At 40.9% G+C, this 25,087-nt stretch overlaps 1 protein-coding gene across 2 annotated transcripts; it reads left to right on the forward strand.

Annotated features, from left to right (window-relative positions):
* The first annotated feature begins 19,820 nt into the window (after positions 1-19,820).
* Positions 19,821-23,216, forward strand: LOC133912715 (F-box protein At5g39250-like). Of its 2 annotated transcripts, none has more exons than XM_062355592.1 (2): positions 19,821-20,150; positions 22,268-23,216. In XM_062355592.1, the coding sequence occupies exon 2, from the start codon at positions 22,327-22,329 to the stop codon at positions 23,077-23,079; it is 753 nt and encodes a 250-aa protein (XP_062211576.1). In that variant the 5' UTR covers positions 19,821-20,150; positions 22,268-22,326; the 3' UTR covers positions 23,080-23,216. The 2 variants fall into 2 exon arrangements, with proteins under 2 accessions (XP_062211576.1, XP_062211577.1); XM_062355593.1 differs by lacking the exon at positions 19,821-20,150 and adding an exon at positions 20,157-20,335.
* The last annotated feature ends 1,871 nt before the right edge of the window (positions 23,217-25,087 follow it).

The following is a 25,087-nucleotide window of genomic DNA, read 5'->3' on the forward strand; positions in this document are numbered from 1 at the left end:
TTGAGATGTCGATGATGGGCAAGCTCAACTTCTTCCTTAGGTTGCAAATCAAACAAGGCAAATAAGGTACATTCGTCCATCAAATGAAGTACATCAAGGATTTGCTAAAGAAGTTCGACATGAGCGATGCAAAGCTATTGGCGACACTGATGGCTACCTTGATCGTGCTTAATCCAGATGTAGATGGCGAGGAGGTGGACTAGCGGGAGTACATGAGCATGATTGGCTCCCTCATGTACCTGACAATGATAAGACCCGACATCCACTTTGCCGTATGCTTTGCTCGCTTCCAGGCTTCACCAAGGACGTCTCACCGTCAAGCAGTTAAACGCATTCTGAGGTACCTCAAGCACACTCTCGAGTATGGCCTTTGGTTTTCTGCATCCTCTTCACTTTCTCTTCATGGCTGTTCAGATGCGGATTTTGCTAGTTGTCGAATTGACAGGAACAGTACCTCTGGTACATGTCATTTTTTGGGTACTTTTCTTGTGTGTTGGTCCCGTAAATAGTCTAGCATTGCGCAGTCTACTGTTGAAGCTGAATATGTAGCTACTTCTAGCTGTTGCTCACAGATTTTGTGAATGGTTGCTACTTTGAGAGATTTTAGGTTGGATTTCAAGAGTGTGCCACTTTTGTGTGACAACACTAGTGCTATCAGCTTAGCCAACAACTTAGTTCAGCATTCAAGAACCAAACATATAGATGTGAGATTCCACTTTCTGAGAGACCACAATGAGAAAGAAGATATTGAGTTGAGCTACATTGATACCCAACACCAGCTAACCGACATATTTACCAAGCCTCTAGATGCAATTAGATTTGCCTATTTGTGAGGAGAGCTTGGAGTGTGCCATCCCTATGGCATTGTGTGAGGGGGAGTTGCTCTTGTAAATATTCTATATTATTTTTGAGCATTTGCATTGCATCTCATAATGTAAGATAATCATAGTAATTGAGCTTTGACTCATATATTTTTAGCATTTTCTTGTGCTAGACTTGAATTTGGACTAAGTTGAGTAGTTATGCGGAGAAATCTTTTAATCTTAGGCTCTTCTTGATGCTTTGACATGAAATATCTCGAGCAAGCTAGCTTTATCTAAAATGAAATTTGGCAATTTTATGAATCATGTAGGCTATGAAATGCTACTCTCTTGATTATCATGTTCGTATTTTCTTAGACCTAATCAATGCTTGTGTTAAGACTAGTTTGATGAATATCTTGCTCTAGGACTTCTTGGTTCAAGACAGTGGATTGGAGAACATTGCACTATATTTTTTTTTGTCTTTGTTAAATGTTTAACTCATGATAGAACCTTAGGGGAACATGTGTTCCTTGTGTCGCAAAGGCACTACTTAAACTTGATCTTGTGACCATCTTGATATCTTGTGCAAATTGAATAATCATGAAAAATCAAATCTCTTGTGATAAAATGTGATCCAATACGGTTATCTTGAAGCCTCAAAGTGTTTGCCGTAGCCAGTCGCACGATACTTTGCTTGGATAAGAGGCAACTTGAGGATAAATTGATAAAGGGAGAAATGTGCCTAAATGTTAATCCTTTTTTAACCACTTGATCACCCTAAGTCTTTGTTTCTTATGTGAGCGTTTGAAAAGCCCTATGTCCTGAACTCTTGTTTTCCTAGTTTGAGGTTGCAATTAGCTCGTTCTTCATGCGTGTATTGCCTTGGCACGAGTGGATGCTTATGTGGTGGTCACTTTGAACATGATTCGGCTATGTGAACTTCAATGCGCCAACTAATTCTTTGGGTTTAGCTTGTAATGCTTTATGTTCTTGTGTTACTGTCTCTTTTTGAGCATCTATACAATTGTGAGCTCCACCTTCTCAGTTTCGCAACCCTTTAATAATTCTAGCTCTTGCAAATGCTTTGTGGTATACTTGTAAAAGCTCATTAGGATTGCATTTTCATGCATTGTATAATGTTTTATCCTTGATATTTGCATTGCCAAAGAGGAAGAAATCATGAAAGCAAGTCCCAAACGGGGAGAAAATGTAACATGTGCATTCATCAAGGTGGAGCATAGGGAGAGTATCTTTTGCTTTTTTGCATTTTTATTTGCTTTTTGGCTAGTCTCTTCTTCTCTTTGAGCCTTTGCAATCTTCTTATACCAAGTGTCATGTTCTTGCTCTTTCTCAAGTTTTTGGTCACTTGGATGAGCTTCTTGTGCGATCTTCAAACCTTCCTTTTGTTCTTTGTGATGTTGTCAATGCACTCATCAAGGGGGAGATTGAGAAACCAAGTTGAGATGTGCCTTGGTTTATCTTGTGTGATGAGTGATTGACATTTATGTGGCTTTTGTTGGTTAGCATATGCATGGTTATATAATGCATTGTTGATTTTGTGCAACCAAAGTTGAAAAGAATTGGAGTTTGTATCGGTGTCTCAGTGCAGGAAGTTTACACTCACCAGATAGTCTGGTGTGAGGATTTTTGACCTTACCGGATAGTTTGGTATGTGGTATATGTGAGCATCAGGGCTTTTCAGCATAGAGGCAGAGATAAATTCATTCACCGGAAGGTCCGGTGTGGGTGAGAGTGAGCGTGGGACTATTTTTTTCAGAGAAGGGTGCAAATATGAAAGTCTGATGCGGTAGCCTCACGAGATGGTCCGGTGTGTGCACGGGTGATTACCGGAGGCTTCACCGGACAAAGATTTCCAGAGAGGTTGAAAAACTAAGTTCCCGATTTGCTTGAGGTCAAAACAAGTAGCCGTGAGTCACGCCATAAGAAGCGTGCAACTCGGTTTCGTGGTTTGGCCACAAAACCGTGGACGGATGGAGTGCACGTGACATCATCGTGAAGCTTGTATCGAGGCGAAGCTAAGTCATGAAGGCGCCACAGTCGTCCAATGGATAGAGGAGAAAATGGCCAAAATGCCTCCGGTGGTAGGTAGGAATGTATTACAAGAGAGGGATATTTTGGGAACAATTAAGGAAACTTGAGGGTCAAATTTCCTAAGCTATAAATGGAGGGGTTTGGCTGATTGGGAAACTATCCCTTTGAGTCATCCATATGAGAGCTTTGTGTTAGGGTTTTAGAGAGGAGAGGGAAAGGAGTGCTTAACCTTTATAATAGGTGAGAGTTTTGAGAGATTAATCTTTGTAATCCACCTAAAATAGGGCTGGACTCTTGGAGTAATGAAGTTTAAGTTTTTGTATATGCTTGAATTCCCCTCCTAGTTTCGTTCTATTGGTTCCCTTGCAAGTTTATGATTTTTTGTGTTGATTTTTGTTTTTCTTTTTGAGCTGTAATTTCAACACCTTGGGAAGTTGATTTTCTTGATGATAGAGGCATAGAATTCAGATACACATGCATATGCGATAGGGTCTTAAATTCCCTTGCCTCTAAACCATCATCTTAGAGAGTTTACTTACCCAGTGATCGTCTCTGTTTTGTTCATCTTCAAAGTTGCAAGTTTTTGGCACAAAGACACATGGAATGGTTTTGAATGGGCCTATGGTTCATATTCCATCCATGGAGTCATATTGCGGTTTTGAAGCAAGTCAAACAAATTAAATTTTTGAAGAAACAATGTCGCCAGTTGTGCCATGCGGTTGCATGTATGCACGTATTTTCTCTTAATTAATTACATGAATCACTACTACAAAAGCTATTTTTCGAGACACCTAGGTTTCATTTCTACATACTGTTCATAGGACCAACCGCCTGAGAAAGTGGTTGTGGCCCCCGTGCGGTTGAGGACCGCCTGTGAAAACTAGTTTTCATAGGCGGTTCCTTATGCCAACTGCCTGTGGAAATAGCTCTATTTCCATAGGCGGTTGACATAAGCAACGGCCTGTGAAAATGGTGCATTTCCACAGGCGATTTCTTAGCTCAATTTTCACAGACGGTTGCTTATGTCAACCGCACATGAAAATGGAGCTATTTCCACAGGCGGTTGGTATAAGGAACCGCCTGTGGAAATTAGTTTTCACAGGCGGTTGCTTATATCAACCGCCTGTGAAAATAGCTCCATAAATAGTGCATCATCTCCGGAAGCTCGATTCAGACATACTCTACTGTTGTCTGAACAATAGAGCTCTCAAGTGGCGGTGGATTTGAAAAATAGGGGGGAAGGTTTTGTTTTTGAATTCCTTGGAGGAGCCAAATAAGGTATGGGTATCTCATCCCTAGCTTGCATTTTTTTGAAGTTTAGATTTAGATTTAAGGCTAAATTAGGGTTTAAATGTGATCTAGAGATGATCATGGTTCTTGCCATTTAGATCATCAAATTAGCTCAAATTTGTTGCCAATATTGATTTAATTGTGAATATTCACATAATTCTAGCATTATATTTTAAAACTGTAGCTAGAATTTGATGTTTTTTAGCCTTAGGAGGTTTCATCATGAATGAGGTTTTTTTCTCTAGATCTAGATATCTAGATCTAAATTCACATTATTTTGAGCCATAAATTTGCGCCAATGTAGATTCAATTGTGTAGACCTATTATAATCATAACAAGCCTATTTTTTTTCTTTTTTTAAAAATGTTTTTATTCTGATTTTCAAATTAATTAATTAATTAATGTATCTAATTTTGTGGTTCAAGTTAAAGATTGACAGAGCATGGATGTACGATGCGCCAAGACATGGAGAAATATACATCAAAAGACTCTCTGCTTTTATTGAAGCCGCTGAGAATGACGCTATGACTAAGAAGACAAAGGAAATATATTATCCATGTTCTGACTGCAAGAACCATAAATTGTGGGACAAATCAATCATAATCAAATCACACTTGATCTTGAGAGGTTTTGTTGAGGATTACAAATGTTGGTCCAATCACGGCGAACAACGTATAAGCGAACCAAACAAGGAAATCGCTGCTGATCAAGTGGATGGTGATGACGAGGGAGTAGTCGAAGGCAACACTGATGTTATGAATGATGATGATACTGATTTTGATCTGGAGGAAATACTGCGCTACGCAGAACTGCATGTTTTAAAGGACACGAGAGGTTAGGTAATTTCGAGGTGTTACAGAAGGCATCGAAGGAACTTTTGTATGAGGAATCGAAGGGATGTGATAAGGAGTTTACGGTATTGCATTTGGTGCTTGAACTTCTAAGGTTGAAGGCTAGCAATGGATGGTCAGACCAGAGTTTCTCGGATCTGTTGAGTCTCTTGGCAAACATGCTTCCGAAGCCTAACTCCTTGCCCACCACCACTTATCAGGCAAAGAAGCTTATCTGCCTGTTGTCATTGGATGTGCAAAAAATACACGCGTGTCCGAACCACTGTATCCTCTACCGTAAAGAGTACAAAGCCTTGGATAAATGTCCAGTGTGCAATGCGAGTTGGTACAAGAGAAATGATGATTGTGAGGACGAAGATATTTTCGCCAACGTGAAGAAGAAGAAGAGTAATGCTGGTTGTGATGAAGAAGACACTTCTTCCAACACGGAGAAGAAGAGAAGAAGTCATGCGGTGGTGATGTGGTACCTACCAGTGATCTCCCGCTTGCAACGTTTGTACTCGAACCCTAGGGACTCTGAACTGATGCGTTGGTATTTCGATAAGTGCAAGAAGGATGGACTAAGCTTCGACACCCTGCTGATGCTAGCCAATGGAGAAAGTTCGATGCCATGTATCCAGAGTTCACTGAAGAACCAAGGAATGTAAGGTTCGTATTGAGTACCGACGGAATGAATCCTTTCGGTGATATGAGCACCTCACATAGCACTTGGCTAGTGGTGTTGGCCATCTACAACCTTCCTCCATGGCTATGCATGAAGCGGAAGTACCTTATACCGTCCATTCTTATCCAAGGACCGAAACAACCTGGTAACGATATAGATGAGTTTCTGGAACCATTGATGGAAGATATGGCGAAACTGTGGAACGAGGGGGTTCAGGTGTGGGATGAGTTCTGACGACAGTACTTCATGCTGAAAGCCATGATTTTCGTTACCATCAATGATTATCCCGCCCTTTTTCCCTATCAGGATAGGTTAAAGGGAAGCAAGGATGTGCAGTGTGCTTGGATGAAACCGCGTATGTGTACCTTCCGTACTCACAGAAGGTAGTGTACACGCGACACCGACGGTTTTTACTCAGAACTCACATATACCACAAGATGAAGAAACATTTTGACAACACGGTTGAGGAGGATACTGGCCCGAAACCTCGCAGCGAGGCACTAGTGTTTCAAATGGTTAGTAGCATCAAGGTTGTTTTTGGGAAGCCGCCCAAGGGTAAAAAGAGGAAGAAAAGTGAGACGCCGACCATCACGCTGTGGAAAAAGATGCCAATTTTCTTTAAGTATTTGCCCTACTGGAAGAACTTGGACGTCCGTCATAGCATCGATGTCATGCATGTTGAGAAGAATGTGTGTGATAGCATCCTTGGCCTCCTACTAGACATACCGAGCAAGACAAAGGATGGAATCAAGTCACGTAAGGACTTGGTGCATTTTGAAATCGGGCCAGAGTTACATCCTGAAGACAGACCAAATGAGAAACATTATCTTCCCCCGGCTAGCTACTCTTTGTCACCTGAGGAGAAAAAGGCACTGTGCTAGTGCTTACGTGGGGTGAGAGTCCCGACTGGCTACTCATCCAACATTAAGAACCTAGTCTCGATGAAAGATTTGAAACTAATCGGCATGAAGTCTCACGATTGTCATGTGATGATGACGCAAACGCTCCCTATTGCTATAAGGGGTATCAAGCCATGATACATAAAGGTGGTCATCACATGGTTGTATCACTTCTTCAACGTAATTGCTCAGAAGGTGATCGATGCTGAAAAACTGGGTGCTCTACATAGTTACTTGGTAGAGACTCTATGCCAACTTGAGATGTGCTTCCCTCCATCCTTTTTCGATATCATGGTACACCTCTTGGTTCACATCGTGAATGAGATAATTACGCTGGGCCCTGTATTCTTGCATCAGATATATGTGTTTGAGCGGTACATGGGCATTCTCAAGGGCTATGTATGGAATCGTGCTCACCCAGAGGGTTCCATGATCGAGGGCTACAGTACTGAAGAAGTCGTTGAGTGTTGCATCGATTACATAAAAGATTCTAATCTGATTGGTGTACCTGTATCTCGACATGAGGGGAGGTTGTTTGGGAGAGGGACCAAAGGAAAGAAAACATTCATCGACCATGATTACAAACCTGTGGTAGAAGCACATTTTACCATCTTGCAGCAGCTTCAATTAGTGGCGTTGTACGTTGAGCAACACCTGGATGAGCTCCACACAAAAAATCAAGGCCGCTCGTATGATTGGATCTTGAAAGAGCACAAGCGTCGCTTCACCACATGGTTTAAGAACCAAAATCTTCCGGATGGTGAATCTGTAGATAAAAATAATGTGAAAATGTTGGCTTGTGGTCCATCAAGTTTAGTTACGTCATGGCAAGCGTATGACATTAATGGGTACACGTTTTATACCAAAGCAAAGGACAAGAAGAACACGACCCAAAACAGCGGTGTTCGGATAGAACCCTATGACACAACAGGGGAAAAGGTCACCTACTATGGGTTCTTAGATGAAATATGGGAACTCGACTATGGTGTGAATCTGCAGATCCCCATCTTTAGGTGCAAATGGGTCAAAAAAAACACCCAAATGGCATGGTGTTGGACAACTACGGGTTCACAACTGTCGACCTCAGCCTTATAGGGCACGAAGATGACCCGTGAGTACTCGCTGATCATGTCGCACAGGTTTTCTATATAATCAACCCCGCGAATGAAAAAAAGCACGTATTTGTTGCCGGAAAACAAAGAATTGTTGGAGTTGAGAATGTGGAGGATGAGGAAGAATACAATCAGTTCAACGACGTGCCGTCTTTTAGAGATCCAGAAAAGATCAAACTTGTAGAAGCAACCCTCGATAAATCTATGATGCCCTACATACGCCTTGATGGTGTAGGCAAAACAGTTCAAGGCAAATAGTGCCATGTTATGCAAATTATTTTCCAATGTGATAGAACCTGAAATTAGTATCGAGGACTTGTATGCATGATGTAAGAGAGATTATGCTTTAATTTTCATCAAGGGCATAGAGTAATAATATGCTTTAATTTATATTTAGGGCAATTATATGCTTTACTTTAAGATGCTTTGATATGTAATAGAAGAATATTTCCCAAACAAGGAAAAAAATTATTTCACAGGCGATTGACATAAGAAACCGCTTGTGGAAATGGATTTCCACAGGTGGTTAACGTAAGAAACCACCTGTGAAAATGGATTTCCATAGGCGGTAAGAAACCGCCTGTGGAAATCAATTTTCACAGGCGGTTTCTTAGGTCAACTGCCTGTGGAAATGATTTCTATATAAGCGCGCGCGGCCCCGAAATCCCTAGCGCTTTGACGAAGTTTTGACCGTGCCGTCAGGCTGTCCGAGTGAACCATTACCGCCCGCGCTATCCCTTTCCGCCGCCGCCCGCGCTCTCCCTCCGTCTGCCGCCCCCGATGAGGAGGGCCACCCCACGACACCACCTCCCCCGATGAGGTGCGGTCACCCCACGATGCCGCCGCCCCCGACAAGGTGCGGCCACCCCGTGCCTCGTCCCCCACGGAGGAGGACCGCACCTAGGAGCCGCCACCGCCGGTCAAGGAGGACCGCGCCTAGGAGCCACCGCCGAGGAATTGCACGCCGCCGAGGAGGACCGCGCCGAAGCCGTAGGTGGTTAGTTTGGCCTTTAAGTACATGAATGAAATTCATCTTTAAGTTGTTCCTTTTATCATCAAAATCTAGAAATTAACCAAGGAAAAAATGTATAGGTACATATATAGACAGATGAATTTAGCTTCATGTGTTGAACTTCTGTTTTTCATAAGAACTCACATGAATGGAATCTTCTCTTGCTCCCCTGTGGGTATAATTTGTAAAGGCTCCTACATATCTAGAGACGCATTGAGTAACCACAGGTTCATGAACATATTCCTCTATAGAAAATTATTACCGACAAGAGAAGATAACACGCGTGTAGTTATCAGCTTATATTGTGCTCAAGATTGTTTACAACATATTTTTTTTTTCAAAGAGGAGACTCACACTCACATAGCTGCACGAGTACCAGGGGGGAATGCCGGGGCTTGAACTCATATCGCTCTCCCAAGAGCTACTTCCAGGAACAGTTGTTTCGGCAGCCCTCTCTGTTTACCAGCAAATAACTAAAGAAAAGCTTCCCTGAGATGAGCATAAATTGTGGTTAAAGTTCTCAACAAACGTAGGGAGCTTTTTTCTTAAAAGCTTGGAGAATTTTTAATATCTCTGTTATTTAGTCAATGAACATGATCTCCTACTAAATGATTCAAGTTACTCCAAATCAGTGTTCTTAGTTGCTGCAGTCCAAAGGTTAATATAGTTACTATGTAAAATGGAGGCTCCAATCACGTGATTCCTACATGACTATGAGAAACAGAGAAAAAAAGAAATTGTTTATGAATTGATGTTTTCGACTGTTTCTACATTTTTCATGTCTGTAAGTTAGTGCATGGCAAATACAGGACATATCACCATCTCCTCAAAAAGCAACAAGATAGCAAACAATGTGATGCACATTTCAGAACAGCAATCATGTGACAAAGGAAAGTTGTACACAAATATGACTACCATGCATGCTATAATTGAAATAGATCCCACTCTTACATAGGCCAAATTTGAACTTAGTAACCTTAAACAAAATTGCGTATTGTCAAATACACTTATTTTCCTATCAGGAAACATCAACAGAGCAGTTGAGGTGTCCTTTCGTGTATATAGTCATATTCCATCTCAAGCCCTCTTGTGATTTTAAGACCCCTCGCTCTTGGGGGAGCAGCTAGGCAAGATGACATGAAATGGATACCAATCACCTTGACTCAGAAGGAATATTGTCAAGATTTAATCCCAATGACATGTCCAATCATTCAATGTTCACTATTATGATTCGATAGAATTCTCCAAACAGTCAATATTTAGCTTGAATTATAGCAGATGTGTCTCCATCAATTTGTAAAACTGTATCAAAAGTTTCCTTAACCGTAGATACGATAAAATATGGGAATGGTAAGAAACCTGATCCTTTAATTTGGAAAGGATATTCAATGTTCCATATGATCAAACAAATAATTACTCATTTTTTTTTAAAAAAAATTACATTATCATCCTTTGTAAAGGGTATAGGCTAAGACCATCCCCAACCATATTCCCTTCATTTCGTTCCCTTCTCGATTCACCTCCTCGTTCTCATTCCCTTTATTTTCTCTCATCTCCAACAACTTCCCTTCGAAGGGATTCGTGAAGAGAAATGAGAGAAAATACTGTCCTGAAGGGAATGACCTTAGAAATCATTCGTGACGGGAACCGTGAAGAGAAACCGTTGGAGCACTAAAAGGAAAAAAATCCCTTCATAAAGGGATTTTGAGCCTTGACAAAAATTAGTTAGGGATGGTCTAATGGTTAGTTAGAACTGGTTCCAGCCCATCCCACATATGCTAGTGGTGACCCTATCAAAATCAAAAAAAAAAAGCTAGTAACATGCTCCGGATTGCATTGTGCATGCATGCACCATGCCACGAGCCTAGCTAGCACCTGCCTTGTGAAATCAACAAAATACATGCCAGATCCTATACATATTGCATCTTGCGTATAGGCATCATTCTAATAAAAACCTAGTTAGTAGCATTAAGTATAGGTGAAAAGAAATATGAAATTAAATAACTTTCACTTTACAAATGCTCAAGTAAATGGGTTCCATTAAAATAACACCATGTTGTAAGCAGTAATATCAGTTAGTAAAATTAACCCAAATATTTTGAAGCATCAGGATCATATCCATAATGGTAATATGAGGAAACCATATTGCCCACGATTAGCGTAGCAGTTTCATACCTAGAAACACTATGACAGCACATGAAAAATAAATCAATAGTATGTTAGTCATATTGTGTCTCTGAAAGTGCATCCAGCGCATGTGTATCACATCATATTAGTGATATATCATCGGGATAACAGAGCTGAACCGATCATGCATCCTCATTTAGTCAAGTCAACCAGTTAATGAATTTCACATATTGCATTTTTCATGTGAGTGTCACTCTGACGTTCACCATTCCTAAGCAGTATGCCCGATTCAAATAAACATGAAAATAAACATCTTTCTACTCACTAATATTCAGCCATGGGTCATGCTTATATGGATAGCATGTCATGATGTGTGACATCGACTTGATAGAAATCAACAAGTCAATCTTGATCCGGTTATGCTCCGTGGGAACTTTCTTCCTCAATAACATGTAATGGTTGGTAATACGGGTGACATAAACATAGATGCATTCCACTGTATGTGCGTGAGCTATTTAAAGAAATGAGCTAATGTCAGGTTTCAAGCAAGAAAATATATCTTCAGCAAGCATTCATCCACAATGACAAGACCGAAGATTTCATTCTTTTCTATTATAGTTTTGTAATTGGTGTTCGAAAGGCTATCATGAACTTGTGCTTTTTTTTAATGCAATTGGTCAGAAGGTACTAGATCCGAAAGCGTTAGCCGAGCTAGAAAAAAGACACTTTGAGACTATGTCTTCTAGAGATGTATTTCCTACCATCCTATTTTGATATCATGGCCCATCTTAACGCTCATCTTGTGAAGGAGATTTATTTCCTTGGCCCCGTGTTCCTGCATCAGATGCATCTATAAGAGAGATTCATGGGCGTTCTCAAGTCATTCGTAAGGAATCGAGCTTTGCCTGAAGTTTGCATCATGCAAGGTTACTCTACAAAGGAGATAGTGGACTGATGCATTAATTACATGGACACAGATAACCCAATTGGTGTGCCTCATTCTCACCACGAGGGTAGGCTCGCGGGTCAAGGCATTTTTGGGTAAACATGCAATTACTCCCAATCCAAAGGCATACGTCCAATCTCACTTCCTCATGTTGCAACAAATGAGCAAAGTGTCCTCATATATCGACGAGCACAAGCAGTTACTTCTTCAAGAGAATCTAGGGTGGACCAAAGCTTGGATAGCGAAGCAACATATGTAAAGGTTTAACACTTAGTTTTAAGATCGAATCAATACAAGTGATTTGATAATGAAACTAGCAACGAGCCTTATATATACAATGACGATATATCAAGGGTGTGATATAAACGGTTACACATTTTACATGGTTGCTCAAGATCACAAAAGTTCATACCAGGACAACAATGTCCGTATAGATGCTTATGATAACAATATGCATAGGAGCACATACTATGGTCAAATAGAGGATATCTGAGAACTGGGTTACTTGGGATTCAAGGTACCCCTACTTCGATGTCGTTGGGTACACGAGACAAAGGGCGTACAAAATACAAGTATGGATTCACTAGCGTTAATCTCAAACTTGTCGGATATAAGGACAAACCTTTTGTACTCACTAAACAAGTTGCCTAGGTGTTTTATGTGACTGACACGGCAAATAAGAAACTTCATGTGGTTCTCACCGGAAAAAGGCATTGTCGGAGTTAAAAATGTGGTTGATGAGGACGAGTACAATCAATTTGATAAAATCCCCCCTTTTGCTATTGCAATCATGGCACAGGTTGCAGAAAATAGGAAGACTTCATACTTGCACTCCGACCATAACGAAGGGATCCATGTCAAGAAAACACAGAAACGGTGAGTACAGGCCAAATAATGTATAAATTTGTAATATTAGATATTCAATTAAATCAAAATTTTATGTGGGTATGCCCTAAGTTTGAATCTATTATTTTTTATGATTTTTTATGAGTTTAGATGATTTTTATTAATTTGACAATATTTTATGAATTTTTAGGAATTTTGTGGAATTTTGATGAATTTTCACGGATTAAATAATGCACAATCGTAATTTTGCAATTGTAAATGAATTCATAAAGGAAATAATAAATCAAAATGGAAAAAAAATCCATTCTTAAAATAAAATATACCAAAATCTCTTGAAAAGTCACTAATGACTTCATGTTAGTGATATGTCATAAATATAACCTCTCACTACTGACTTTTCAAGGGATTTTGGTATATTTTATTTTAAGAATGGAAATTTTTTTCCACTTTTATTTATTATTTCTTTTATGAATTTATGGCAATCACCGGATCATCTGGCACTCATATCTTCAAATCGACTCTTTTTCACATCCCCTGGACTTTTGTCCAGCGTTTTTTCTTGTCATTAGAGGATCATCCAGCATTCAAAAAATTTGTCGGACCCACTTGTCATATTTGATCTGAGTTGTGGTCTCATTAGTGACGGGTGATAGACTCATTAGTGACATGTGTTTTGTTTTTCTGGTCACTAATGTAAAGGTCATTAGTGACGGATTGAAGCTACAACCCATCACTAATGACCTGCCTATATAAAAGGGAGCTTAAGTCATGATGCCTCCTCCTCCATAGTCGTTGCCCCTCCTTCTCGACGCCTGCCCCCCAACGTGCGACGCCGCCCCCGGGTTCCCCTCCGTCAACCCTGGAGCCTCGACCATCCCCACGCTACCTCCTCCTTGACGAGCACCCCGATGTTGAGCCCACACTATTATGCTTTGGGCCATCATCCACTATCATCATCACCGAGGACTACCACCCTGACGCCGAGGTACCCGCGTTGCCGTGTTCTGCACCGCCATCATCCTCATCCTCATCCATCAAGGTAGGCCTCCTAGCTCCCCCTCTATCTCCTCCTCCCCTCCGATTCCTAGGGTTCATACTGCTTGATGATGTTAGGTTCATACTGAAATTGCCGGTTCATACTACTTGATGCTGCTAGATTCATATTGAAATTGGACTTGATCTATTAAAATGGTTGCTGATGATAGGTTCATTCTAGAATGGGACTTGATCTGTTAAATTGCTTGATGATGCTTCCTGTGTAGATATCAAGTAATGTTGTGGTCATTACTTGATCTGATCTAATATGTTGATTAATTATCCGTTATATTGAGTCCAATTAGTGATGAATTGGAACCTAGCAGTTATGGAGCAAAATTGAAATATACCTTAGGGCCAACTGCTGATATATGACTGAGAGCACATGGATCAATTGCACTTGCAATTCTGTTTTTCCATATGCTATTATTTCACATATGTTCCATTGTTCCATATGTTGCTACTTCCTAATGTGAGTTTCACCTTGCCGTTTCTTCCATATTTTGTTTTATTCTTGTTTATCTATTATATTGAGTCCAATTAGTGATGTATTGGAACCTATCAGTTAGGGAGCAAAATTGAAATATATCTTGGGGCTAAACTGCTCATATATGACTGAGAGCACATTGATCAATTACACTTGTCGTTCTGTTTTTTTTCATATGCTATTATTTCATATATGTTCCATTGTCCCATATGTTGTTATTTCCATATGTGAGTTTCACCTTTCCATCTCTTCCATATTCTATTTTATTTACGTTTATCTACTGTTATATATTCTTGTTTATATGTATACATATTGCACAACAAGTTGATGATGGCTAAAACTAAATTTGTAAGAAATCCTAAAAGTGAATCCAGTTTGCGTAACCTACGTCTCCCATTCAGGTTTGTTTGATTATAAATATAACTTGGTAACTCGTCATATTTCTAAAAAGATGCTCCCAAATTGTCCAAAAACTTTAGACAGTTTGAGGATATGTGATCCAAGTAGTAGGTTTTTATGCTATTGTATGGTTCTAGAGAGAATTTCGATGGTATCTCCCTATTGTTCTCCAGATGCACATTGTCTCGGCTTATTGTCGAGACGTGTATTTGCATAACAGTGAGGAGGTGTTGCCGAAATTTTCTTTAGAACCATACAAGAGCATGAAAACCAACTCAGACCACAGATCCTCGAATGGGATTATGACCTAGTCTATTAGAAATTAGCTAGGATCCTTCACTTTAGCTAAGAAATACATCATATTTTCATAAATTCATATAAAAATAAACATAGTTACCAATACTTATACAATTGTATCTGCATATTCGTATCTATTAGATGTCTACTGACGAGTCTTCATCGGGATCCTCTGATAAAGGACAAGCTCCCAGTCAGACAGCTGTGCAACCATGTCCCAGTAGAGCAACATTACAAAGGCCAAGGGTAAAAGCAAAGTGGCCAACAGACAAGATTACCATCATGAAAAATTGATGATGACGGCATGCCTACGGAGAAGAAGGACCTGCAAAGGGTGTGGAAGCTCGCATGCCTTCATGCTCGAGAGATGGTGCCATTGACCCTTCCAAAGTTCTATGACCTCACTGTGGCTCAAAAGGATGCCTTGTTCAATAATGGCATCAATACCTTTTTGGAGTTCTCGGAGAACATGAAGGCGAACGGTTGCAGGGCTACTATGAAAATAATCGCCAAAATTTGGAGAAACCACAAGAGCAAGCTTGTGAACGAGTATATGAAAAAAAAAGGTTGGAGCCCTTCATCAAGTATCCATATATGAAAAGGGAGGATTGGGAAGCTTTTGTGGGATTAAAGAGCTCAGAGGCGTTCCAAACGGAGAGTTAAGCAAAGAAGCAGCTTTAGGTAAAGAACAAGCAGAGTCACAACCTAGGAACAGACGGGTATGTGGGGAAAAGAAATAAATAGCAGGTGGAGGATGAAAAGTTAGCCAACAAAGGCTGTGAAAATCCTTGGTTGCAATTCTTGAGACGATCGTAATCGTATATGCAAGCGAGAGGTAAGCTGTCAGATAGTGGAGAAATCACCTTCAAATCCAGTGAAACTAAGGCAGACGCTGAAAATGTTAGGGAACGGACATGTTACCCTAGCCTAAAACAAAAATTTTCCACCGCATTCACCTAGGAAATCATGCTTGTAGGAGATCATAGATTGTTACCGCTCGACACGTAGTGCAGCGGAAGAAGAGTTGGAGTAGACCGATCTAACGTCGTGCGTGTCAAACTCCTCGAGTAGCTTCTCGATCAGATCCGTGACCAGCCCTGTGCAGGTGGTCATGCTCCTCGACCAACTCCGAGCAGGTGGTTGTACACCTCGACCAATTCTGAGCAGGTGGTCGTGCTCCTCGACCAACTCCGAGCAGATGGTCGTGCTCCTTGACCACGGTTGGCGACCAGTCCCGAACACATCGCGTTCAACTTGCAGAGAAGATTAGTATCGCAATAGCAACAGTGCCTCTACGGTATCCACATGTACTTGGCAGAAACACCGAGCGTCGATGTGCTAGCACCGCATGCGCGGCTAGGGTTTTGGGAGATTGTGTGGAAGGTTGTGGCTAGGGTTTCAGAGTGGCTCTACCTCAGCACGCCCTTCCCACGCCCCTCCTTATATATAGCTCACCAATGGGCTCCCACGTTGGAAGCCCTTTAGGACTCTAACTTCTCATGGATCACAATACAATCAAAAACCCATATACGATCCAATTCACGTGTTTTGTTCCAACCCATTAAGTGTGTGACCCGCTAGGTTCATATACAAACGGCTATGACTAGGAAACCCTTTCCAAACTGAAATCAATAGCGGTCCCTAGCAGGACATATTGACTCCCGAGTATACACAAAAGATCATATCGACTGAACCTTGATATACACATGCACCGATCTCTTCGCCTCACGATATCAGTCAATCTCAAGGAGAGATATGTGCCACCCTTATGATAGCTCGAACATTCACTCGATCAAGTAGTGGATTCATCATGATTAACTCTTCAATCATACTGGCATGACTATGCACTTTCCCAATCCAATTACCTCGAGGGGCCTAGAGATATCTCTCCCATTATCAAGGAGGGGTAAATTCTATCTTGATCGCTCATAACCTACGACATGTTTTATGAAAAACCCAAAAACTACATTTATAACTACCCAGTTACAGAATAGCGTTTGACAGCCTCAAAGTATACTACTACACATTATGGGAATCAATGACGATCTCAGGTATGAGGATCCTGCAAGTACACCATTTGAGATAACAACTGATGGCAGATCATAAATAACAATCCCAGCAATATCTCAAGGTAGTTCTATCCTATATTATGTTCTCTAACATAATATTGACCTGGTATCTCTATACCTATGATATATAAAATATGATCATCAATCAATACATGTGCTGGTCTTATGTATCATCATAATGATATGCGACCAGGGATTGACTAAGAATAACATCCTGAAATAAACAAAGAGTTTTATGAGCAAGTCACATACTTACTAATCAATGTAAACCAAATAAGTCATTCTGCTCAAGCTAATTGTGTACTTTTTTTCATTACTATTTTCATTTAGCAGGAATTCAGTATACTGAATGACAACATCGAGGAGTATACACTCTTCAACATTCAAGGACGAATCGCCTCATTTGTAATGATTAGAAGTCATCTCTTTGAAAGACGAGTTCCATTGTAGGGAGGTGACATACTGACTTATGTAATTTGTGGTTCTATTTTCGAGTCATGTAATTTGTAGTTTCATTTTTTATGTGGACTTACGCTGTTGTACGTTTTGATTATGTATGTGTTGATATCTCGTGACTTTGGTCTCTACAATGTGGATATCTTGAAATGCATGGTGATTATGACATGAATGTTATGAGTGATCTCGATGTGGATATCTGTATGTGCATTACCTTGTTTGCAGGAGAAGATGGATGCCAAATCTAACATTGTTTCAGGATGCAACTAGGAAACAGGTAAAACCCTTCAGGGGATGAGTACATTAGTGACGGATGAAAACGTCACGTGTCACTAAAGAGGTCATCAGTGACAGGTTGTAACATTACGCATCACTAATAACTTGGTCATTAGTGAAAGGTGCATTTACTGCCCGTCACTAATGACCGAGTCACACTAATGAGTTCATTTACCACCCAACACTAATAATAAAGTCCCAATGATGAGGTGAAGTTAACAACCCATCACTAATGACTGAGTCATTAATGACTCATGAGGTTATCACCTGTCACTAGGACTCAATAATTAGTGATGAGTGGTAAATACATCTGTCACTAATGACTATCATTAGTGACATGCAACAAGTCTGCTCAGGCCATTGAAGACATATCTCAACTGTGACCCGTCATTGGTGACGGGTAAGTACTCGTCATTAATGGGTCATCATTAGTGACATGTTCGGAGTGACATATATGGGACCTGTCACTAATGACGATTGTCACCCATTACTAATGTGTTGTTCTGGCGTAGTGAATCCCATCTATAGTGTTGGTAATTAGTGTAATTTGTCTTTTTCCTTGGTTTATGGCGATCAACATACTCTTCTTCCATGTCCAACTTAGCAACGTCATACTATTCGCAAAAGGAATATATTTTCTCCAACAAATATTCCCAACCATCATCTCTAATTTGTTGAATTTTTTGCTTGGTTGACTTTACCTCAGACATGGCCTACAATATATCCTAATATTTCCTTTGCAAGCAAAGTGATAGATTGCATATCCCAATATCATCAACATCAAGTGCAAATGAAATACAAAATCAAAATCATTAAGATAATCTAGGAGCCCACAGGCTTGGCGTCTCTTCTTATCATTTCGGACATCTTTTTCCGCATATTGGAGAACTTCAATAACATATGGGAACAAAATGTTAAGATTCTTAAGAGTTTTATAATGAGAACACCACCGAGTGTCTCCAACCAATCATATTTTTTCAAAACATTCAGGATTAAACAGGTGTTGTTTGTCTACTATGAGTGTTTACAGATACTTGAAACCATGTTGTGGTCTGTGAGGACCTCTAATTAAATATGTTCTCCTTATCTCATCTTGTAGCTTAAGGCTAAGATGTTCTAGTATTCTCTTTTTCTATCAGCCAGATCATAAGGAAGTTCATCTAAATTTATATCTTTTGATGACAATGTCAAAGAAGGACGAGCAGCAACACTAATGTTTGATGCACTTGATCTAGATGTGAAGTCCCTTCATCACTAGATGGGTAATTTTCTTTTTAAGAACCGTTCCATTAAATTCTTGCCATCTGCCCAATTCATAAGATCAAAGTGTAAAACACAAAACTAAAGTTACTTCATACACATGTGCACAAGTAAACAGCAGCACAATGCCACCACTAATTTTCTTACCTAGACCTAACATCATGGAAGAATATTAGAACTTTAGAAGCCATCAAACCCTTATGGTAATGCAGTCCAATCTGTTACACATCAGCAAAGAAGAAAGAACCGCCCTCAAAGGCTTAAAAATCTCCCAGAGTCAAAATCTCCAAAGTCCAAACCTAACAGATCATCCCAGATTAAGATACTAAATCAGAGTGGCCCCTCTCGGTGGTAACGTGAGATCGAAATCGAGTTTGCAAATCGAATGAGGAATTGGGGTTAGGTCAATCCTCACTTGAATGCTATGACGTTGTCGTTGGGTTTAGGTCACTGGGTGCCTTGTCTCGTGTCGTGGTGTGCCAGCATCGGAGTGTTTGTTGAGAAGAAAATGGCGATATTGTGAGAGGAAGAAAGAGTCGTGCAATAATTTTGGCCTAATCAAATAATGAGTCAAGTAAGGTTGCTTTCATGATCTACTGCTGTCATGAGACAAAGTTTATTGATGTCACTAATTATAGAATACAGAGAGGTAATTAGATCCATAGCACGAGCCACTCAAGAGATGAAGCAATTAGAAGAAACAGACTCTATGTGAGAAAGTGTAGAGCCGCTCGAGCCCTCTACCACCTCAAGGGCAAAGGTATGCCTAGACCACATAGATGGAAGTGGGCCCCAAGAGCGCGACGACCTGGAAGTTCTTCACGGTAGAGTAAAATAAATATTAATTATTTTCATAAATCTGTTTAAGAATTACTGAATTTAACATTATAATAATATTAACTGAAAAATCCGACATAAATTCACTCCCGTGAACCGCACCATACGTGGGACCCACTATCGTATCGAAGGAAACTGCTGGTTCTCCCCTCCCTGAAGCTTCCCCCTCCCGCAATAACCAACCTGTACGCGGCGGCGGCGAGATCCACAGCGGAGGCGCCCTCCGTGGCGGCTATCTGCGGAGGCGTTCATCCAGGCCGGCACCGGTGGGATCCAAGCTCGGGCGTCCTCCACGGTGGCGGTGGAGGCGCCGGGGGAATCCAATTGCCGGTGCCATCTACAGCGGCGACGGCTGGATCCAAGCGCAGGCGTCCATCGTAGGCGACAGGCGCCGACAAGCAGCGGTGGCCGAGAAGGAGCACTGTCTGGCAGGTGGGTCTAATTTCTTGTTTCCGCCATGACCCGATTCAATAATTTTGGTCCGAATCTTCCCTCCTCGCCATGGTTCGCCTTCTCCAGTGGTTTTGTTTCGATTCAACGAGGACACGTCGGACCACGGTTCGGAGATTGACGATCATGAGTTTCTCATTTGATGCATTGCAGTGAAATCCAGCCATGTAGGTCCAATTCAATTTCTAAAGTATGTCTAGGAATCTAAGTACTTATAGTGGTTGAATCAATTTTATAAATATAGGTATTTCTGCTATATATTGATATGTTATGGTTTTTGTTGGCCTGTTGGATTTGTTATTAGAGTCAATTTTGTTTCGTAATTATGATATTCTATTTCAAACCAGCGGAAATTATGACCTAGGACAAAGAACAAAAAATATCGCCATGTTACCTGATAAATGTGAATGCACTTCGCATGTGCTGCTCAACCAGTTCGCTCTAGAGTGCCTTCTTTGGTGTCTGTCCTTTTGGTTGCTTCTGAAATATTTTGGTGTAGCATTACAGTCAGGCTATATGTGAATCGTCTGCACTAGTTGTGGTTATAGCTGAGTTTAAGTCAGCTGCACTATCCTTCTTTAATCAGAACATAATTAAAATTTATGTAACAAGGTTATATTTAATAAGAGATATGGAACAGAACATAATTGTCATGATCTTCCAACTCATATTGGCTATTATTTTAACTAGGAGCCCCAGACATCTTTACTGTTCTTCCTTGGACTTGGTTTGAATGCTTTCCACTTGGTTATACGAGTTCTATAGTATAACATGAAAGGAAAATATGGCTCCATATCTCAACCTACTGTCATACAAGTTTCCAATTTCCCCGTCAAGTTTCTGTGAAGAGCCCAAGGTTTCTTCTGTACTGTGTTCAATGGAGTATCCTGTGCACTCATGCTGTAAATTTAGTAAAACTTGCTTAGTTATGAACAAGTGATCGTGTTTGGTTCTTTTGCTAGGTCAAGCAATTGCTCATCCATCCTTGAAAAACAATGTGTTTGGTAGGTCCAAAAGCCTTTGCTGATATGTGCCAGGAAAAGCTGGCCCATTTGGTTCACTTCAGTGTGCAAAAAGTTTACTTGCTTGCCAGTTTGCCATGGATCCAAATAAATGTCATAGGTTAGTTTAAGCAGTTTACTTTTTAAGAAAACATATACTTGTTTTACGTTTTCAATGCAAAAGAAGTAAATGGTAGCTTTTCTGGTTTGCATCCATGTACTCACAGGAGCTGTTTGTCCCAGTCTAGCAGCTTAAAGTGCGCTAAGGGATCTATCTTCAGAATCTTCAAGATAGTGCACTCTTTGGGTTACAGAAATGTGGGGTTTTGCATCAAAAATTTCCTCGTTCAAAATGTGGGTTACACCAAATTGCTCCTCTTCCAATGTTGCTTTTCTGATGACGAGGCATCCTCATGCACAAGTAGAGAAGAAAGCCTGGAGTGCCCCATATGTTGGGAGTCCTTCAACATAGTCGAGAACATACCTTATGTGCTATGGTGTGGCCACACCATGTGCAAGAACTGCATCCTAGGTTCTTGTATTCTCTGTTTTTTTTTTCATGGTTGGAGCACTTGATTCTGAGTTTATCACAAGGAACTATATTTTGCATTTTTTACTAGTATTATTTTCATTAAACTTGTTACATATCTTATTGTTTGATCAAATTGGTTACTTGGAGACATGAATCATTTAGTTGTAACTTCTGTGGAACTTTACATTTCTAAAGTAGTATCATTATAGATTGTGGATGCTTCCACAGTCTTAGGCTGCTGTGACATTTGTCACGCGCTTCTGGGATCCGAGATCCTTGAAGAATCCTATCCATTCTTGGGTTATGTATGGAAAGACAGAAGTCTACAATTTTGGGTATTCACTTAATTTGTTATTCTACATGGATTTTGTTCATATCAAGCACCCATCTGTCCTTGCTCTGTGAAGTGTGTTCTACGTTTTACCCTATTAGCCATCTTTATGCAATTCATATTACGGTGATATTGAATACAGGAGTAGTTCTGCTACTTTTGTTTGACTGCTCATGAAATAATTAGCATCTTTTTTATCAACTTTTAATTCGTGGCTGGTTCCATCTTTTTTCAGACTCGTGTCTATCCTGAAGGAGTAGAGGACATTCCATCTCCTTAATTTCTTGAATAGGAATGGAAAATGAAGTTCCTGGTGAAGTTCTCAAGGCTGTTTTCCCATTATTGGACGGGAAAGACCTAGTGTTTTGCATGCTTGTATGCCGTCAGTGGCATGAAATTGCGAAGGATGATTACTTCTGGAAATGCATTTGCGCACGAAAATGGCCTTCCATTTGCAAACAGCCACCTTCTGATGCAAACTACCAAAAACTCTATATAAACTTCTCCAAGCCACGGAAGATGCAGCACCTCCCTGTACCAAGGCTCACATTTGAGGATCTGGTGTTTTATATTGATATGTGGCTTGATGGGCCACTCATCTTTTCTCAAGCAGTTTCAGGCTGCACCCTTCGAGCAGGCCTACAGTGCGCACCTCGCGGCATTCCAGATATACTTGCTGCCCATATAAATACCCTAGACTGCATTATGATGATGGAAGTCGAACCCAAGCTGGCAATCCCTACGGGGCAAGCCATCACTGTGTCTGTTCTCGCCCACCGCAAGGATACCAACAAGATGGCTTGCATCATTAATGAATCAACATTTGAGTACATTGACAGTAATGCAGCGCTTGCACTGGCATACGAGTACCTCCAGTTTTCGCCGAGAAACCCATTCATATCAGACATCCGGGCATGGTTGTCCCTGCTGTTCCTGTCCAAAGGATCAAACGTCATTGAGGTATTTGGTATTGAGCTAGATTTCTGTGACGCTGCAAGGTCAGAGACCGAAATTCTGTGGCTCTTAGATATGCTTGATTGGAAATAGAAGTTTTCGTTTTATTTTATTTTTCTTGTGATTTGCCGCATGTAAAGAGATGTTCATGGTTGGTTCATCTCTTCCTGTTGCATGTATGCTACGGAACTACTTTTGGAAAATTGGAACAAATTGCACCAGTTACTCCAGGTGTAGCAGAGCATCAATTGCTTCTGATTCTGATCATGTTGCTCATCTTCATGTCTTCTCGGTTTTAGAAATGAACACATGGTAATGCTTGAAGCATATTTCTTCTAGCTTTTGGATCATGTTCTTTGCTTCACCAGGCACCATTTTTTAGGATGTTTTTCTCATGTACCTGATTATACTGCTATTGGCCATGAGTTAAATAATATGTGATATCGTCCTTGGGTCTAAAAATGGAAAATGTGCTGAGTCTGTCTCCGTTCGTCCAATGTTGAAGGGTGGCATGGTATTGCGACCAACCATGTAAGAGTTTCCAAAAACGGCATCTGTTTTTGAAGTCAAGAAAATGGCTCTTCATCGGCATCCTCTGTTTCTGACGATCCGGTTTCTTTTTCGGCAGTACTCTCGTGCAGTCTATATCGAATTCTTCATGACTGCACCGCAGCCACATTCCCATGGTACTGCCTCCAATCTCGACATGTCAGGTCAGGGGAAAAACACATGGCCTGATCCACAATATATATATGCAAGAAAAAAAAATCCTACAGCTGGCAGCCTGCATACAATAATACCCAACTGATGCGCAATGCTGGAACGAACATCCTTGGTGGACAGTGTTACGGTGCACCCCGGGCGTTTCTCTGGGAGCACGACATGCCTACACACCGCGGGCGTAGCATGCCTAGGTTACATGGAAAGCAAGACTGCTTAGATTTCCTGGAAGATACTGCGTAACTCCGATATTGTGCAGGACCTTCGACATTAATACATGCCAAGGAGTCTTACCAAAACCTCCGATAAAAACAGAGAGTCTTTCCGAACCTTCGACAAAAACGTAGAGTCTTTCCAAAACTCCGACAAAAACGAAGAGTCTTACCAAACCTTCGACAAAAACGGAGAGTTTTTCCAAACCTCCGACAAGAACGGAGTCTTACCAAACCTCCGGCAAAAACGAAGAATCTTATCAAAACTCCAACAAAAACGGAGAGTCTTACAGAAACCTTTGGCAAAAAGGAAAATCTTACAAAAACCTCCAGCAAAAATAGAGAATCTTACCAAAACCTCTGCAAAAAACGGAGAGTCTTACAAAAACCTTTGGCAAAAATGGAAAACCTTACAAAAACCTCCGGTAAAAACGAAGAGCTTTATCAATACCTCCAGTAAAAACGAACAGCTTTACAAAACCTCCGGTGAGAATGGAAAACCTTACCAAAACCTCTAGAAAAAACAGAGAGCTTTACAAAACCTCCGATGAGAACGGAGAGCTTTTTACAAAACCTCCAGTGAGAACGGACAACTCTACCATAAACCTCCGGTAAAAACGGAGAACTTTACCAAACCTCCGGTAAAAACTAAGAGCTTTTCCAAACCTCCGCACGACGGAGAGCCTTACAAAACCTCCGCACCACGGAGAGACTTCCGAAACCCCCCGCAATGGAGATGTTTCTTCGAAAACTTCGCCGGGCAAAAAGATTCTGGAAAGACCTAGTGGGAAAGGCACCTCGGCATCTTGAAGGCTAATGCCTCCGTGCCAAAAGGGTACAAAACCTGCTGGTCTCCAAAAAACACCGCACACCGATCGAAAAGGTACCAAGATCCCCCTCCCTACAGGGGAAGGTATGATCATGTGACTCAAACACGTATGGTGAAAGGTAACAACATTACCCTACCATCTCCTCCGAAAACACATTTTACATGTTATTTTATGAGGGTTATACTAACATTTAATAAAAGCTCGCGCCTCATGGCACAGAAAACATAGTAGAACCCCCGACTATCCATTGCAGAGACAGCGAGGCTGGGCAACGGCTAAGGGCTGAGGGGGTCGCGGACCACCTCTCCGCGCCTTCGACTTCGCCTCTGACACGCCGTC

This window comes from Phragmites australis, chromosome 3 (genome assembly GCF_958298935.1).
Source record: "Phragmites australis chromosome 3, lpPhrAust1.1, whole genome shotgun sequence".
NCBI lineage: Eukaryota > Viridiplantae > Streptophyta > Magnoliopsida > Poales > Poaceae > Phragmites > Phragmites australis.